This window comes from Rhododendron vialii, chromosome 12a (genome assembly GCF_030253575.1).
Source record: "Rhododendron vialii isolate Sample 1 chromosome 12a, ASM3025357v1".
Lineage (NCBI taxonomy): Eukaryota > Viridiplantae > Streptophyta > Magnoliopsida > Ericales > Ericaceae > Rhododendron > Rhododendron vialii.
Window position 1 is genome coordinate 2677417 of NC_080568.1, and position 18378 is coordinate 2695794.

The 18378-nt window shown below is 40.4% G+C and overlaps 2 protein-coding genes and 1 pseudogene across 2 annotated transcripts in view; 1 reads left to right on the top strand and 2 right to left on the bottom strand.

Moving 5' to 3' along the window:
* Positions 1 to 212: 212 nt before the first annotated feature.
* Positions 213 to 18378, bottom strand: part of LOC131311229 (uncharacterized) — an 84276-nt gene continuing 66110 nt past the window's right edge. Inside the window, exons 2-3 of the mRNA XM_058338583.1 lie at positions 2926 to 3586; positions 213 to 1675 (exon numbers count right to left, since the gene is read on the bottom strand). Coding sequence (XP_058194566.1) covers positions 331 to 1675; positions 2926 to 3503 — 1923 coding nt within the window. The 5' untranslated portion in view covers positions 3504 to 3586 and the 3' untranslated portion in view covers positions 213 to 330. The remainder of the gene's footprint in view (positions 1676 to 2925; positions 3587 to 18378) is intronic.
* Positions 4174 to 9472, top strand: LOC131311584 (protein AUXIN SIGNALING F-BOX 2-like; annotated as a pseudogene).
* LOC131311227 (uncharacterized) lies at positions 11964 to 14543 on the bottom strand. Its single transcript, XM_058338582.1, has 2 exons — positions 13888 to 14543; positions 11964 to 13466 (listed from the first exon to the last, which is right to left on the bottom strand). Exons 1-2 carry the CDS (start codon positions 14427 to 14429, stop codon positions 12080 to 12082), a joined length of 1929 nt encoding a protein of 642 aa, XP_058194565.1. The 5' UTR covers positions 14430 to 14543; the 3' UTR covers positions 11964 to 12079.

Consider the following 18378-nt stretch of genomic DNA (forward strand, 5'->3'; position numbering starts at 1 on the left):
ACAGGTTTTTTGAAGAGAGTATAACCACAGGTTAAGATCACAAGTTCAAAGGATTACGAACTATCAACCACTGACGAGTTTCCCAACGATTCTAGCCCATATGCTAAATTGCTCCACTCTCATCCATTAAGAACAAGACAGTGAAATTGAAATCATGCACATAAAAACTGAAATGGAAACAAAAGCAGCATACTAATCAACTCAAAAATCAATGAAAACAAGTGTTCTTTTTTTCACTTCTATTTCTCAAATTTTCCAAAGAGACGTACCAACAAAAGAAGGAAATAAACTGAACTGATCCAATATATTTATTAGCTGATTAGAACACGATCAATCAAGCACAATCAGATTCTTATACTTCTCACCAGAAATGGCCACTTCCATGACAGCCTCAGGATTCAAAGCCCCACTCTCCTCCAAGAACACAGTCATCAAATTCTTGGAAAAACCGCTCACAAGGGCCACCCCTTTCTGGTTCCCAGCCACAGGAGTCGCCCTTGAGTCCCTCAGATTCCAAAAAACAATCTCTGGCACAGACGACCCATACCCCTTCTCCCCAAATTTCCTCACAATCGCCTGGTAATCCGTCTCCCAAGGTCTCGCCGACGCCTGACCAAACTCCATGTCACTAAAGACAAACACCCTCTTGATCATATGTTCTTCGGCTAATTTCCCATTCACAGCCACTTCCAACATCAAGTCAAACACCTTCTGGAAATCAACGCTCGTCCCGCTCTCCATTCTCCTCACAAAATCCGTCTTTGACCTCAAATCATCACCTAAAACCATCTGAAGCGTCGGGTTATGACTGAATGTAATCAGCTTCCCTTTCCACGGTTCTTCACTCAATTCTGAAATCAAAACCCCGAGCGCCAACGAAACCTCCATTGGTACCCCATTCATGCTATCCGAAAAATCGCAAATCGCCAAACAATTCTTCAGTTTCCTCTTTTTTGACAAATCATCCACCATCCTCTTCCACTGAAGCTTGGCTACCTCTCCCCCATCCTTGCCGTTCAACGATGCTATAATCTCGTGTGGCAACAACGCCCCTGCCGCAATCCCCTTTCCTGACTTCTCCAGATACTCCTGAAACCGTTCCCTATCATGCTTTATAAACTTCTCTTTGTAAAACTTCATTGCCACAGAGGCAACCCTTTTGTATGGAATAGATTTCCATTTATTAGCACCAATATAGACCTCGGGTAATTCTAGGGCTTTTCGCAGCGGTACGAGGATTTCCTTACGTAAACGGTCACGAACGCGATAAGCGTAATGAGCATCTAAGACACCGTCGTATTCTTTGTATAAATCACGGGGGAAAACTTTTTTCGCGACGCTTTCGCAAAGCAGAGTCGCTTTATCGAACGAGGAGTCAAGCGAAGGGCACCATTTTGCGGCGAGGCTGATTTTGTTCAACTGGTTGGAATTGAAGTGCTGGATATCGGATTTGAGAAAATCGGCGAAGAGATCGGAGATTCGGTCGTGGAGGAACTTGTAATCCGGATCACTGCTGTAGCGTTCGACAGCCTTTTTGGCAGCGGCGATCTTCTTCGCCTCCCTCGATTCACGAGCCTTCTCCTCCTCGATCTCTATCCTCTGCATTGCCTCCAAAACCCAAGACTCCTTCCTTGAGCGCGACTTATACGGCGTCGACTTCTTCATCTTTAATCCCCTGTTGGGCAGAGCCAGGAATTTTGGTTAGTGGAGTCAAAAATCAAATCCAAAGGCAAGATATTTGTCCTACGAGCAATTCACAAGCATCCATGCATAGGGGTGGACCCAGGATTTAGTGTCACTGGGGTGTCAAAGTATCTACAACATAAACTGATACACAATGACTAGTATCAGCAAGTGTTGTGCACAGCTATTAGGAAAAAAATAGAGATAAGGAAGGGTTTTTTCAAGAGAGAGATAGGTAGGTAAATAGATTTGGTCCCTCCCTAAATAATAGGATTTTTCAAATTTGAAATTATCTTATTGTTGGAGCCAATAAGATTTAAAATAGGTAAAACATATATAAGTGTGTTTAGAGTCATTCTAAATTATGCCACATGTCAATGAAGTTTTTCATAGAAAAACCACCTCTAATACTATATAGTATAGATACTAAAAAAAAGAGATTAATTCATAATAATAGATAAACAAAAGGTGGAAATGTCAATCCATAACATATCGTTTGATTCCTAACTGACCCCGACGATTTTTCATATTTTGAAATTGATTCCCGATAGTAACATTTTTAACCTATCAAAAATCTATTGCTCAATGTACACAAAATTTCAACTCTGAAATTTAGATTAAACCAAATGCAGGTACTAGGTAGTGATAAAGAAAACTAAAGTGAAAAAGAACTATTGCATAGTTAGTAGTACAATTCCAAAAACAAAAGGAAAAAAAAAAAACAAAATCACAGATTCAGATAGAGATATAATTTGTGCATAGGTGTGTCCATGCATAGGTGTGTTCGGATCCATCTGATGCACTTGGATCCCACACGATTAACATGGGTTCCACACCTATCGAACGGTATACATCTATGTCCAGATCTTTGTACGTTTGTGCTCGAAGAATTTTTGTTTTTCTATTTTCTAATCTCTTTTTCTATTTTTGAATCTTAAAACCCTAAATTAAGAGACTAATTATAAAATCGATACATACTGGTAAATCTAATTTTGCTTTACAATTAGTCCCAAGAACTCACTACACTAACCTCATTCGTAATGCCATCACTCTATCTACAAAAAACAGAGAACGGTTTAGAAATTCCATGCTTCTGAATCAAATCGGAGCAATTTAAAGATTTTTTTTCATTCGCAAAAATCTATTGACAACAAACTATCAGAGAAATCTTAAAAATCCATTAATCTTGAAATTGTTACGAGACTATCAGAGAAATCAAAGCGAGTCTGAGTCAATTATTACCTTCTTCCTCTCCCCATCCACCCGCCGGACTCCCTCTCCATCTCCGCCTCTCGCCTCGCCTTCTTCGCCTCCCGCCGCACCTCAGGGCCTTCCAGAATCCTATAAAGAATCTCCGGCAAGTCCTTAAAGTACCCAAACTCAGCCAACGGCCCCACATTACACGCCAGCGTTTTCGGATGATGCTGATGCAGCCACAGCGCAGCCGTATAGTACCCTTCCTTGTCGGACTTCCCAGTCCCGCGTACGCCTCTCAGGTTACACACCAGTTTTAGAGCAGTCAGAGGATTGTGGTCCCACGCTTTGTGTAGACGTTGGGTTAAGGTTGCCGGATGGGTGTTGGGCGTCACGTGGAAGAAGGCGTCGAGGCACGGGTTGCCGGTGGAGAGGAAGGTGGGGGATTGTTTTTCCGTGTAGCCCATGGGGGGCGGTGGGGTAGGGGTGGTGGTGGTGTTGAAGTTGTCTACCATTAGGTCTATGAATGGGTTGCCGGTGGCGGCGGAGGTGGCCATGGCGGTGACAATGGTGGTGCGTGGGCTGTAGACTTCTGGTGGGCCGAGGAGGGAGGATGGGGAGGCCATATTTTTGTGATCGGACAGTTGAAAGAGATGTGGGGGGCGTAGAATCGGAGATTATTAGGGTTTTGGTTTTTCTTTGATCGGATCTTGATGGGGAGATGAGGATTTGTATTGGTGTAGCATTTACTGGAGTATTTATAAGGAGATGCCCCGGTAGAAATTTTTGGTTGAAAGTCGGGTGGGCACGTACCTTGCAGCATATCTGAGCCGTTTAAATAATTTAATTAACGGTTTGGATTGAAATATTTTTTTCCTTTTCTCTTTTTTTTGATTCGCTCACTACTTTTCAATCCAAATTGTCGATTGCATTTTTTAACGGCTTAAATGTGCTGTATGATACCACACCAGCCGTACATTATTTGTACCCAAAAAAATTTCGTAGGTGGGACTTCACTTGGGGACTCAGATCCTCTCCGAATGTCTCTCTCTCAACATCTTCCTGATGTTTTCACCACAAGTCGACAGCGCATTAATGAAGGAAATGGAGGGCTCAGATTAGCTCCAACTTGAAGGCTCCTATTCTTTAAGACGCACGACGCCGTTTCGAAAAAAGCCACTAACGGCTCCTGTGAAAACGCCGTCTCCCTCAGTTTCCACTCATCTTCTCCAATTCTGCCTACAATCTCTCTCTCTCCATACATTATCTATTTCTAGGGTTAATTGATGGAGATTAATGGTTCTGCAGTCGAAGGAGGGTTCCAAAACTGAAATGTCGCTGATGAACTACGATTGGGGTCAAATAGGGAGTGAATCACTGAATCGAGAGTTTCGAGGGTTTTGCTCGCTGGATTCAGGGTGTCCACATAGAGGAAGGAAAGCCTTATGTCGAGTTTTAGACGGAAATTCACGAGTCTGGGCCATTGTTTTTGGTTGAGAACAGTGAGAATAGAGTATTGATTGGTTTCGAGAAGATTATTACTGGGTCTAGGGGTTCGAGTTTGAAGAATTTTTTCAAAACACACAAAGACATATTCTTGAGTTTTATTCATTTTTTGAATTAGCCCCTAAGGATTAGGACTTTGTTTTGACCTTTTCATTCCATCTGCAAAAAAAGAAAAAAGAAGTTAGTTGTATTTTTGGTGCATTTTCTGCTTCACGATCGAAATTAAGAGTACTGTATTTGGAACAAAAATGTTCAATGAACTTTCTTCTTCCTGATTTTTTGAATCAATTATTTTATTCCTTTTGCCATGGGAATGGAATCTAATGTAAGTCGTAGACATTAATTCTTACTTTCCTGCATTTTCTCGTGTAATCTTAGCAACGATTTAGTTGGGTGGAGTTGTGGGTTTGTCTTGAGTTGACCAGAGATGTTAAGAGAGAAAGAGAGAGAGTGTATGAAAGGCAGATGAGTGGAAGTGAGGGAGACGGAGCTGTTAATAGATTTTTTCGAAACGGCGTCGTGCTTCTTAAAAAATAGGAGCCTTCAAGTTGGGACTAATCTGAGCCCTCCATTTCCTTCATTAATGCGCTGTCAACTTGTGGCGAAAACATCCGGAAGATGTTGAGAGAGAGACATTCGGAGAGAATCCGAGTCCGATTGACTTTTGGTGACCACGGTTGTTAATTATTATTATTTGTTTTTTTTTTGAAAATTTCAATAAATAACCGATACGAGATTTATGGGATTATTCAAAGGGAGAAAATTTTCCTTACGGAGCAAACCGTAAAGTTTACAGTAATTAGTCGCGCGTGTTAAAAAATGTTTAGATTGTTCAGATTAAAAACCAATTTTTGACCAATAAAAATTAATTGTTATCGGTCAAAATTGAAAAGCAGATCTTAATCATTGATTGCCGAAATAGACGGCCGAGATTGTGCGAAGCCGTGAATAAGTTCTCTAGGCTTTATAGTTTTCAATTTTTGATATGAAGAAAGGAGGTTTTTTTTAGAGGAAATTGAAAGAGATTGGATGGATGGTCTGGTCCGGTCCGACCATCTACTGGCCCGGCCTTCTCGGACTTGTTTTTATGATCTGAATCTTTCAACTTTTAGAATTCATTGATAACATTGACAACTTTGAAAATAATGTTGGTCGAATGCCATATGATATTATTTCAAATAAATTTATTTGGGAAAATTGAATTTCGATGTAGGATTTTAATATTTTTTGAAGATAATAAATGAGACCCGAAAACATGTCCCATGATATTCAATAAACATGATTTTCGAAGTGACTAATGTTCTTGACGGTATCAAAAAGATAACGATTCTCTGATTATCGAAATCGGACTAGGGAGGGTTCACAGAATGGGCCGGACTGGACCGTCCAGTCCCTCAAATGCATTGAAGAAGAATCCTTCTCAAATTGAAATGTGCAAACTCGTCTTGTTTAGGACACGAGGGTGATCCAAACTAGCTTTAATTGAGTCAATCAAGAACGGATTTCAAGTAGCTTGAACGTTTTAAGCATCATAAGTAGAACGAGTCGAGCAGTAGCCTATTTGAGCTTGGTTTGAAAGCTTAAAACAAACTTTTAAAGAAATTTCAAGTTTGGCTTGTTAGTGTAACAAACGATCTCAAACGAGCATTTAAGCAAACAGGAGCTCGATTTTGTACAGTTGTGCTGATTTGCCAATTCAAATCCTTCTTAGTTCTGTGTGACCTGCTCTATTGGTATTACATCAAGTGTTGCGGGTTCATGGGTTCAGTTAAATCTAATTATCCAAGTTGGTAGGTGGCTATATATGCTCCTCATATAACTGACATGGTTTCCAATTCCCTGCTGTAGTTCATGTTATTAGAGATGTTTCTTGAACTCGAGTTTGCAGTTCTAGGATTTTCTAGTGATCCCGAGGCCCGAACTATTGATTGGAGGGGACACCCAAGGCCTCTGCAGTTCCGTCTTCAACCTTTAGGTCCATTGTTTACGTACAGGTCGGTGGAGGTAAATCCCGCCTAGGATGGGTTTTTGGTAACAAGCCCTTTGGATTGCGAGAAAGTGGGAGAAAAGAAAGGGTTGTGGTGAGAAATGATTCCGACCTATGAAGATTCATTTTCCCTTTATATTTGTTCCTTTATCTGCATTTCTGATCTAGTAGTAGTTATAGAACTAAGTGAACTGATTCTCCTTTCCTTCCTTTTTCTCACCCTTTCTCGCCATCCCAATGGGCCGTCAATAGAAAATCATAAGCATAAACAAGTTTAAATCTTTTGTACTACTAATACTAGTCTATAATATGTCAGTCGCATGTCTTTCCCTTGCCTCTCGTGTCAATTGGGAGTAACCTTACCAATTTTCATCTGTTTGCCTTGACCACACCACGTAAAAACATATTAGTTATTTGAGCTTGTTACCAAAAACCCATCCTAGCCACCATTTGATATTTGCAATTTTGATAATCTTGTCTAACTAGGATGTTTTGTTTTTTCTTTGGAATGTTGTGTGAAACCAAACGGAGTAGGGCAACCATGAAGGTTAGACACAGTAATTTGGAAGAACGTTATGGATTGCTCCATTCTAGCCATCATTGGGTTTTGTTTTGTCTCCAAGATTAGCAATTTAGTGTCATTCCGAATAGAGAGTATCATTGGTTGGGACAGACACCGCGGTAGGTTGTCTCCATGTGGAATAGTTTTGGGATAATTTTTTCAATTATTGAGTTTTCTTGAGTGTATTGGAATCATCTATGAGGATTGGAGACGTAGTTTTCACTTCTTTCTCAAATTGGATTATACGCAACAAAGCGGCATTGTTGCAGAACTAGCTTGTTGATTTTGTCCATTAGTTGTATCTTCTACTTGTAAGGATCCGCATGATTTGAGGCTATTTCAGCCTAATCCTGCTGTGGTGAATGGAGGTGCAACTGAAGAGGGTTTGGTTGCCATATCGAAGGTCTGCTCACTGCTTCACTCCTAGGAATTCTTCTGCCACCAGATGACAAATGCTGCCTTAATAACTCTGTCTAAGAACTGCACAAATATCACTTGCTTCAGATTATATATCCGCGAGTCAAACAAACCTGATCATGTCACTTTGTAACCACTGGATGAAGGATTTAGGGCCATTGTACAATCGTGCAAGGGGTTGAGACGGCTATCGCTCTCCGGACTTCTAACGGACCAAGTTTTTCTTTACATTAGAATGTACGGGGAGTGATTGGAGGTGCTTTCAGCCATATATGCTGGGGATAGTGATAGAGGAGTGCTCTATGTCGTGAACGGGTGTAGAAAACTTAGAAAATTGGAGGTCACTGACTGTCCCTTTGGCGATGCTGCACTCCTTGCTAATGTAGCGGAAGCGGGGGGGGGGGGGGGGGGGGGGGGGTGCTGTCTCCTTGGGAAAGCAGCGTGCTGCTGGGCCCACTTTTGGGGCCCACTCCGGTCTCGCTTCGATGATCGGAATCGTTCACTTTGTAGAACTCGTCGAGCAGAATAATTTTAAGAAAAATCAGCTTATTTGGATATCATTAAGTGTCTAATCGGAGCCTATATAACTCTCGGTCCATAGGTTACAGTGGATTTGATCCAGTGTTTCCGATCCATTCTTTTCAAGATAAAAAAGTTCCGATCAAGCACTTAATGATATCCAATTAAGCTGATTTTTTTCATAATTGTTCTACTCGACGAGCTCTACAAAGTGAACGATTTCAATCATCGAAGCGAGACCTGAATGAGCCCGAAAGTGGGCCCAGCAGCACGCTGCTGTCCCCAAGGGGACAGCCCCCCGCGTCCTAATGTAGGAAGGTACAAAACAATGCGATGCCTCTGTATTTCGGGGTGTGAAGTTACTTTGGGAGGTTGCAAGGTTCTTGCAAAGGAGGTGCCTTTGCTGAATGATAAACGGATGGGACGAAGTAGAAGTTGAGGATTATCCTGACGATAGATTGAGGGGTGACAAAGTTGTACATTTATCGGGCCCTTGATGGACTGCGGAGGGATGCACCTAAGAGCATCTCTAGTGGTGGGAGTGAGTTAGGGTTTGTTATATATGACAAAAAGTGTAAAAAATGGGTCTCAATTTTGTGCAATAATAAGACTAGTGCTAGGTCGTGTCTACGGCACTCCGCATTCCGGTTGGAAAGGGATAGCAGTTGTGTGATTTAAATGAAAATCATGGGAACTTAACCTAGAAGTAGGAGGATGCACTACAGTCTTTAGATCAAATGAATCTAAGTCATTCCAACAATTTGTCCCCATACCCTTCTGTTTTATAATTGAAATTGTATAAATTTAGAGAATAAATGAATATTGTACTGGTGTAGTTTTTTTTTTTTTGATCCGCTTGTACTGGTGTAGTTAAGATGTGTTGTAGTGTAGGTTAAAAGACATAAATATATGTGTTTGTGGACCCCCAACCCCCCCACGCCCCCCCCCCCCCCGCGTGTCTACCTCTTCTCTGATGCTACAGTTTTTTTTTTTTTTGATCCGCTCTGATGCTACAGTTAACATTGCAGCAAATGTTGGCTAGTGCCAACTCAGCTTTTAACACCACCATTAAAGTACAAAAATGTGAAAAATATTCACTAATTGTTTGGTCACGAAATGGCTCAAGGATTGAGCGCGGACATGTCAGGACTTATCGCGACCAATGTAAATGACTGGATGTCCTTTTTCTGACTTCTTGACCGTGAACGAGAATGCTGCGACCCTAAAGGCTAGATCACAGTGATGGTTCGTGGTTTTGCCTCAACGAGTGATGGCTTAGCAATTTCCTAACCATGTAGGAAAATAAATAACAACGTAAAATAATTTTATTATGTCGGAATAATAAAGTTTGAGTACAACGGGAAAGTAAAAATCCAAATTACTTGATGAAGTAATTGAGTTGAATACAAGAAAAGTAGAGACAGGTGATTCGCTATGAAGATTTTGGCTTAAGCGCTGGGCTTGATTGGTATTAGAACATTTTTTCCTTCTTGAGTTCTAGGCCAAGCATCTTTGGGTTTTGCATGCAGATGGAATTCCCGCCTTCTCCCGGTGATGCCAAGTGTTCCATGTGCAAACTTCTTGGTGGTTTTTGGGAGTTCTAAGAGATCATGAGCAAATACTCCAACTGCCCATTTTCTCTTTACTGCATAACCCACCTTGAGATCATGGGCCACTTTGACTAACCAAATGGCCCTTTCAGAAAAACCAACAACTCATCTCCTCTTCTCTCGGGCATGCACATGATATGGGAAAATGTGGGCCATTTAATTAAATGGGGTTCTTCCTGACTGGTCTTAGATGCGAGAATTATGTCCCATGAATAAGTTCTTCCACACAAATACGCATAAATATTTTCCTTTGGAGTCCCATTGCAAGCACCCACAATCTTCTTCTCTCTCCTCTCTGTCCGGTTGTCCTGTCAAGGTTCCCCAAGGGCCTTTTTTTCTTTACACCCCCCATTTTCCGTTGACCTTAGGCAGCAATTAATATGGAGGAAAGAAAAGTGGTACCCATGTGACGTGACTATTCATTGTTTCCTTCCCACACTTTTCTCTCCTTTCCATCTCCCCCTCTCTTTTTTTTATTTTGAAAAAACATTATAATGTGTTCGGTTCCTATTTATCATTAGTTTTAATTTTATTTTTCAATTATTACCTTACGTCTTTCTTCAATTATTACGATATATTTTTAATTATTAATTTCATTTTTCTCTCTATCTCTCTCCAATCATTACCACTATCTCCAATCATTATCCTATTTTTCTATCTATTAACTACCAAAACTAAACGCGGATAAAAAAAAAAACTACTAAAATTAAATTAAACTAAACTCCCAACCAAACAAAATTATTTTTTTTTATAATTAATAATCCAAATTTATAATTAATAATGTTAAAATCAACAATTAATAGTGTTAAAATTAACAATTAACAGTTTAAATTTATAATTAAGAGTGTTAATTTATTGTTAATTAACAGTTTTAATTAAATAATTAACATTCAATGCTCTCTCCATCCCATTTTCAAGGGCAAATTTCACTGACCTCCCCTGAGGTTTCTGACACGAACAGAAACCTCCCTTGAGGTTTTTGAAATGACACTGCCCTCCCTTCCTTTACTTGGCAATACCAAGGGAACCCCCCTCCATTACCAGCACGTTAGAAATTGGATGGAGAAGGTGATGCAATTGTACTATACTTTTACAATACCTATACTATCCTCACCAGACTCTTTACCCCTCTCATTTATAAAATATAAAATACAAACACCACTACACTTTGTGCTCGTTTTACTTTGAGTTTTTTTTTCCTTATTTAAAAGGATTCACATTTGTTAATTTTCAGTCAAATTTTTATGAATTATTGGTTCGTCTCGATAAGAGAAATTGAAAAAGTAAAAAGTTAAGACTCTTACAAAATATTTTGAGAAATTCAATATTTTGGATAAAAATAATAATTTTATACTCTTTTGATTTATCTAGTTGAAACAAACCAATAATCCACAAAAATTTAAAGCAAAACTAGCAAATACAAAAAAAATAAATTCAAATATGCACAAAAAATCTAAAAATCCCACAAACAAGCCTGCATGAAAAAATTCGAATATGAACAAAAATCAAATTTTTTTTTTGGGTTTTCTGAACAAAAATCAAAAATTTTTTTTTGGGTTTTCGTGGAAAATTTAGCTCAAGAGTTCAAGATCCAATAGCACGAATTAACTCCACAAATTCAAGCAGTTGGCAACATAGCGAAATCAATCACTAACCGGTACATGCCAGAACCAAATTACTGAAACTAGTTGGCTGAACAAAATTACACTCAGAAAACTAGTATATATCACCATCAGTAACTTCGGAGCTAAAAACCTTTGTATCAGAGATGTATCAGAGTATCGGTATAACCACAGGTAAAATCACAAGTTCATAGGATTTCCTACTTTCAACAAGTGATAAGTTTTTCCTCGCATTTTAGCCAACTGTGAGCCCCAAAAGGATTTAAGCATGATCATGGAGAAGCTATCTTTACTAAAACAACCCCATAGAGTCAGGGTTAAGGTCCAGTCCAGTATTTATAACAGTCCGGTCCAGTTTTGGGCTTTTGTGGGCCCCTCCCGGATCTATAACAATGATCGAAATCGTTCATTATGTAGAGCTCGTCGAGAATGGCATCCGCGCAAAAAATTAGCTTGATTTAACATCGATAGATACATGAACAAAACAGATTTGTATAAGAAAAATGCGATAGACAAAAATTAAATTGAAACTCATAATTTTCCATTTTTTCTTGTACAAATATGTTTAGTTCATGTATTTATCGATGTTAAATCAAGCTAATTTTTTGCGCGGATGCCATTCTCGACGAGCTCTACATAATGAACGATTCCGATCATTGTTGTGGACCCAGGAGGAGCCCACAAAAGCCCAAAACTGGACCAGACTGGAGGTTATAAATACTGGACTGGACCTTAACCCATAGAGTCATGCTCATGTCTTTCATTGAACACTCTCACCTACTAATAACAAGATAGTGAAATTCAACTCATGCACACACAAAAACTGAATAGAAACAAACGCAGAATGCTAATAAACTCAAAGATGAATGAATAAAAGTGTCGTTTTTCTCATTTCTATTTCAGAATTTTTCAAGATGAGTACCAAGGAAGGAAATAAACTGAACTGGTCCTATACATTTATTAGCTGATTAAAACACGATCAATCAAGCACAACCAGTTTCTTATACTCCTCACCAGCAATGGCCACTTCCATGACAGACTCAGGATTCAAAGCCCCACTCTCCTCCAAGAAAATAGTCATCAAATTCTTCGAAAACCCACTCACAAGTGCCACCCCTTTCTGGTTCCTAGGCACTGGAGTTGCCCTCGAGTCCCTCAGATTCCAAAACACAAGCTCCGGCACAGACGACCCATACCCCTTCTCCCAAAACTTCCTCACAATTGCTTGGTAATCCGTCTCCCAAGGTCTTGCCGACGCCTGATCAAACTCCATGTGACTAAACACAAACACCCTCTTGATCATCTGTTCTTCGGTTAATTTTGCATCGACAGCCACTTCCAGTATCAAGTCAAACACCTGCTGGAAATTAGTGTTCATCCCCCACTCCATTCTCCTCACAAAATCAGTCTTCGACCTCAAATCATCACCTAAAACCAAATGAAGCATCGGGTTCTCACTGAATGTAATCAGCTTCCCTTTCCACGGCTCCTCGCTCAGTTCTGAAATCAAAACCCCAAGCGTCACCGAAACCTCCATTGGAACCCCATGCATGCCACCCGAAACATCGCAAATCGCCAAACAATTCTTCAGTTTCCCCTTCTTTGACAAATCATCCACCATCCTCTTCCACTGAAGCTCGGCTACCTCTCCCCCATCCGCATCGTTCAACGATGCTATGATCTCATGCGGCAACAACGCCCCGGCGGCAATCGTCGCCTTTCCTGACTTCACCTTCTCCAAATACTCCTCAAACCGTTCCTTATCGTGCTTTATAAACTTCTCTTTGTAAAACTTCATTGCCACAGAGGCAACCCTATTGTATAGAATAGAACCCCACTGATTAGACCCTATATAAACCTCGGGCAACTCTAGGGTTTTTCGCAGCGGTACAAGGATTTCCTTACGCAATCGGTCGCGAACGCGATAAGCGTAGTGAGCATCTGAAACACCGTCGTATTCTTCGTATAAATCGCGGGGGAAAACTTTTTTCGCGACGCTTTCGCAAAGGAGAGTCGATTTATCGAACGAGGAGTCAAGCGAAGGGCACCATTTGGCGGCGAGGCTGATTTTATTTAACTGGTTGGAATTGAAGTGCTGGATATCGGATTTGAGAAGATCAGCAAAGAGATCGGAGATCCGGTCGTAGAGGAACTTGTAATCTGGATCACGGTTGTAACGTTCGATGGCCTTTTTCGCAGCGGCAACCTTCTTCTCCTCCCTCGATTCACGAGCCTTCACCTCCTCGATCTTCATCCTCTTCATTGCCGCCAAAACCCTAGCCTCCTTCGTCGAGCGCAACATGAACGGCCCTGACTTCTTCATCTTCTTTATCGACTTCTTCTTCGACTTCTTCATCTTCAATCCCCTATTAGTGGAGTCAAAAATTAGATTCACTTTCCTCCGAGCAATTCACAGGCGTCCGTGCATGGGTGTGTTCAGACCCATTCGATGGACTTGGATCCCACACGATTAACATGGATCTCACCCCATCGAATGGTTCCTTCCGAATGCATCTATCTACAGATCTGTGTACGTATGTGTCAGAAGAATTTTTGTTTTTCTAGAGTACTTTTAGTCTCAAAAGTTCTAAACTAAGAGGCTAGTTATACAAACAGATAAATCTAATTTTGCTTTATAACCAGTCCCAATGACTCACTAGTCACTACATTATGAAAACAGAGAACGATTTGGAATTTCTATGCTTCCGAATCAAATTGGATCGATAAATCTGCAAACTATCAAATATTTCCTTTCGAGAAATCAAAGCGAGTCGAGTCAATTATTACCTTCTTCTCTTCTTCCTCCCGCCGCCCAACTTCCTCGCCATCCACGCCATCTTCTCCTGCCGCCGCACCTCGGGACCTTCCAGAATCCTATACAGAATCTCCGGCAAGTCCTTAAAGTACCCAAACTCAGCCAACGGCCCCACATTACAAGCCAGCGTTTTCGGGTGGTGTTTGTGCAGCCACAGCGCCGCCGTGTAGAACCCTTCCTTGTCGGACTTCCCAGTCCCGCGTACACCCCTCAGGTTACACACCAGTTTCAGAGTAGTCAAAGGATTGTGGTTCCACGCAGATTGTAAACGCTGGGTCAAGGTTACCGGAGGGGTATCGGGCACCACGTGGAAGAAGAATTCGAGGCACGGGTTGCCGGTGGAGAGGATGGTGCGGCCGTAGTTTCGGGTGTAGCCCATGAGGGTTGACGGGACGGTGGTTCTGTTGTTGAAGTTGCCCGCCATTTGGTCTACGAAAGGGTTGCCGGTTGCGGCGGTGGTGGCGGGTTTGCTGTAGATTTCTGGTGGGCCGAGGAGGGAGGATGGACAAGCCATTTTTGTGATCGGAAAGTTGAAAGAGATGTGGGTTTGGAATTGGAGACTAGGGTTTAGGTTTTTCTTGATCGGATCCAATTGATGGGGAGAAGAAGATTAGATAGGTGGAGTTATTTATAAGAATACCTCGTGCGATAAATTATTCGGTGCCCGGTGGTATTTCACAAGTGGTGCCCGTTCGTTACATTCAGACCGTTTATTAAACTTTTGGATAGGTTAGATTAAAACTCTCTATCTCTTCTTAGTGCATCACTTCCTTTCTCCTTTTTCTCTCTCCAAATTAGAGCTGTCCAAAACCGCAATGAACGGTCCGAATGTGTCGAGCAGACACCACGTGATACCCGCCGGGAATGAAAAATTTCTCATCTCGTGTAGGATCGACTTTACTTGGTGACCACGGTTGTTAATTAATTTTGCTTTTTGAAAATTTCAATAAATAACCGATACGAGGTTAGGTTTTATTATATTTTTCAATTTTTGATACTAATGAAAGGAGGTTTTATTTATTAGAGGAAATTGAAAGAGATTGGATGGATGGTCCAGTCGGACCATCGTCGGGCTTATCTCGGACTTGTTTTGATGATTTGATTCTTTCATCGCTTGGAATTCATAACTACTTGGTGTAGTGCAGTTGGTCAAAGATAAGACACTAAGATTCGATTTTTGATAACTACATACTTTGAATTTAACCGCTATATGGTGTGTGGGATCACTGTGCGCAGCAAAACTAAGGGATACTCTCTCAAAGGTTTATCCTCTGTTAGAGTATCTCTCGGGGATAAGCATTTTTTTAACATCGACTACTTTAAAATTAATATTGGTCGAATGCCGTCCGATATGACTGTGGGGTAGACCCAAGTGGAGTGGGTGGGTGCGAGTGTAGGGGATAAAACCCCTTTGGCTTTTCTCCCCTTTTGTATTGACTGCCAAAAGGCATTGTGTCTGTGTGTTGAGAGACAGCGAGGGCAAGAGTGAGCGTGTGAGAGAGCTCTCCCAACGCTCCTCGGGAATGTCCGGAGAGACTCTCGAAGAGCCACCGGAGTGAGGGAGAGAGAAAGGAGTAGAGAAGCCAAATTGTGCCTATCCCGGTGAGGTTTTTCATATTTGTATATGTGATTTATACATAGTGAAGTTTTCATTGGATATCTCTCGTTTGTACTTGGTTTATTTTCGTGCTTGTGCTTAGAAGTGTGAATTGGGGTCCGGGTCTCAACCCAACAATTACTAATAAATTTACTTGGGAAAATTGAATGTCGATCTAGGATTTTGCTTCCTCTGTTAAGTGTCCACAATGATTTTGTGTGCATTTTCAGTGATTTATATCTCTCGACGTAGATTATGTTTTATGTTTTTAAAATCACTAGAATAACCACTCCGTGCATGCACGGAATCTTGTGGTCGTTGTAATTTGAATAATACTAATGAATCTAGTTAGAACTTAGAATGATTACTATTTTGCTTTTGATCCGCTAGAATGATTACTAATTGAATGGGAAAAATTGTCATTTTTTGAATAATAAAGAATATACTGCTTTGTCTTCATTAGAACTACACATCATGCAATTTTTGTTTGTGTTCTTTCAAACTCCATATCTGTACTCATGCACTCCTTTAGAGCACCATCTAAATGCGAAGCTCGATCTTCAGCCGTAAGCTTTAAAAGTGTGACAGATTCGTCCTTATTAGTCATCTACTTTTCAGCTGCGGATAGATTTTCATTCGATTCAGTTACATGATCCTCCAAAGTTTTCGCTTGATCCTCGTCAGGGACGGAGACAGGAAATTCATCACGCATGGGCGACCGTAGAGGCGACCGTGTATGCAAGAAAAAAATATAAATACACATGCATAATCATGTAAATACATTAAGACTCAAAATAACGTAAATACATAAATCAGTTTAACTAATGAGATCGATCTTGATGCATATGTCTTGTTTTTTTTTATTGTTCATCTTCTTATTTTTCATTCATCATAATTGGACGAATTCAGTATATAGGCATTCATGTTACTAGATTTTACCAGTCAAAAAATAAAGAATTAGTAGAAGTCTAGAACAACAATTGGAGAAAAATATACCTACAACTTAAATTTTACCAAAATTACTTAGGATTTCCAAAATTTCTTTTCTTCCGTCACTATTTTCTTGAAATTGCCTTTGAAGTCTTAACAATTGGGAATGTTTGTGCCAAAAGAGAGAGATGGGGGATTTGGTGTGCCATTGAGATTTTAGGGGAAAAAGAAATAAAATTGTAAAACACTAAACCCATCTAATGAAAGATCGGAGTTTATTACTTGAATATTCACAATATTAACCCTATAGTTTTGTTTTTTGTTATATTTAAACCCCCACTCTTTAGTAATTAATGTTGGTATCCTCGTATTTCAAATATTACTATTATATATATTTTTTCAAAATTATACACAGGGGCGAGCCTATATGCTTTCGTAGGAATTTTTTATTTTTTTTTACATATAATAGTAGTGTTTTTTTTCTTCTTGCAGGGCGACCGCCCCACTGGTCCCTCCCTGGCTCCATCACTGATCCTCGTACGTCTTGACTTGAGACTCCAACCCAGTAAGTTGTGAGTATGACTCCACAGAGATTTGAACATAGTTTGGTTTTTTGTAGTTATCCTGTAACCAGATAGAAGAATCTACTAATGATAAACAGTAACACATAATGGGATCTAAGAAGTATAATGGATGAACTGCCTGCTGGATTTGCGAAAGATCTACCGATGCAGGCAATTGATTATCTCATTGGATCGACTATGACCGGTCGGCCTCAAACTGCAATACACACAGCAATGCAAAAAAAGAAACAAACTTCGCTGATATAACTTAACCAGTCCACTAATTAGACGTTTTACTGCTTTATACAACCTTGGACTTAAGGTTTCGTTTTGCTGAACTTCCCACATCTTTAGAACATCTCAGCTTTTACATTTTCTCGTTTGATAAACCAAACCCATATATATTAATTCATCCTGTATCCAATACTTCAACTAATTTTTCTACTGCATATGAGAATTTATAGTATTAAAATAAGTACTCCTTGAAACCTGATCATTTCCAGAGCATTTTGTAAGGTGACACACAACTCATCAACACAAAACCATGAGAAAGCTTGGAAGATAGAAAAATATGGGGACATTGCAAGATCACAACTAGTCCGGTCTTTCTTATTCCTTATTTTGCTATCTCTATCTATTCTTTCTTGGCCAAGGGAAACCAAACCCATCACATCCCCACTTTCCTCCATATTTTCGGCTGCCACCACCTTTCACCTCCCACAAAAATTCGACAACTCACCCTAAGGCTAAGCCTACTACAAATTTCTTATCCATTGGTTCTTGCCCTCCCTCATACTCTCCAAAAATCAAATCCAATATTTCCCCCTTCCCATTTTATTTTCTTCCCGAAAATTCAGAGAGAGAGAGAGTGCAGCGAGAGAGAAGTGGCAGCCGGCCATCCATCAACCGGAGCAACCACCAACCGGAGAAGCCCTCACCACCGAGAACACCACCACCTCTTGTCACAGCCGGGTCACCATCCGACCGAGCTCTGCCGCCGCTCCGAACCACCGCCAAAATCTCTCCGAAACCCCATTCACCGGAAAAGAGGTAGTTAAAATCCTACCTCCCTAATTATATTTGTATATAGCTTGTAAACGTTGAACTTGAAATGTGGTGTATATGTTACATTTATTTTTACCTGAATGAATGGTGTAAACCGGAGCATAAAGATACTTAAACATTCGAAGAGGAAGTTCAAAATGAAAAAGAAAAACATGTAGGCCGTGTACCCCGTGAAGACAGAAGGTAGAGTGATTTTGTATTGTCCATTCACTAATTAGATTAATCGATCACTGGTTATATAGTAAATAATGGTTAGTCTCTTAAACTAACAAATGTTACCCCAACTAGACTAGAAGTAATATGTACAT

What these genes read in the sequence shown, in the direction of transcription:
- LOC131311227 (XM_058338582.1), bottom strand. Translation starts at nt 14,429, where the DNA reads ATGGCTTGTCCATCCTCCCTCCTCGGCCCACCAGAAATCTACAGCAAA. An exon ending in GGGAGGAAGAAGAGAAGAAG is followed by an intron (nt 13,467 to 13,887) that starts GTAATAATTGAC and finishes CTCCACTAATAG; the next exon opens with GGGATTGAAGATGAAGAAGT.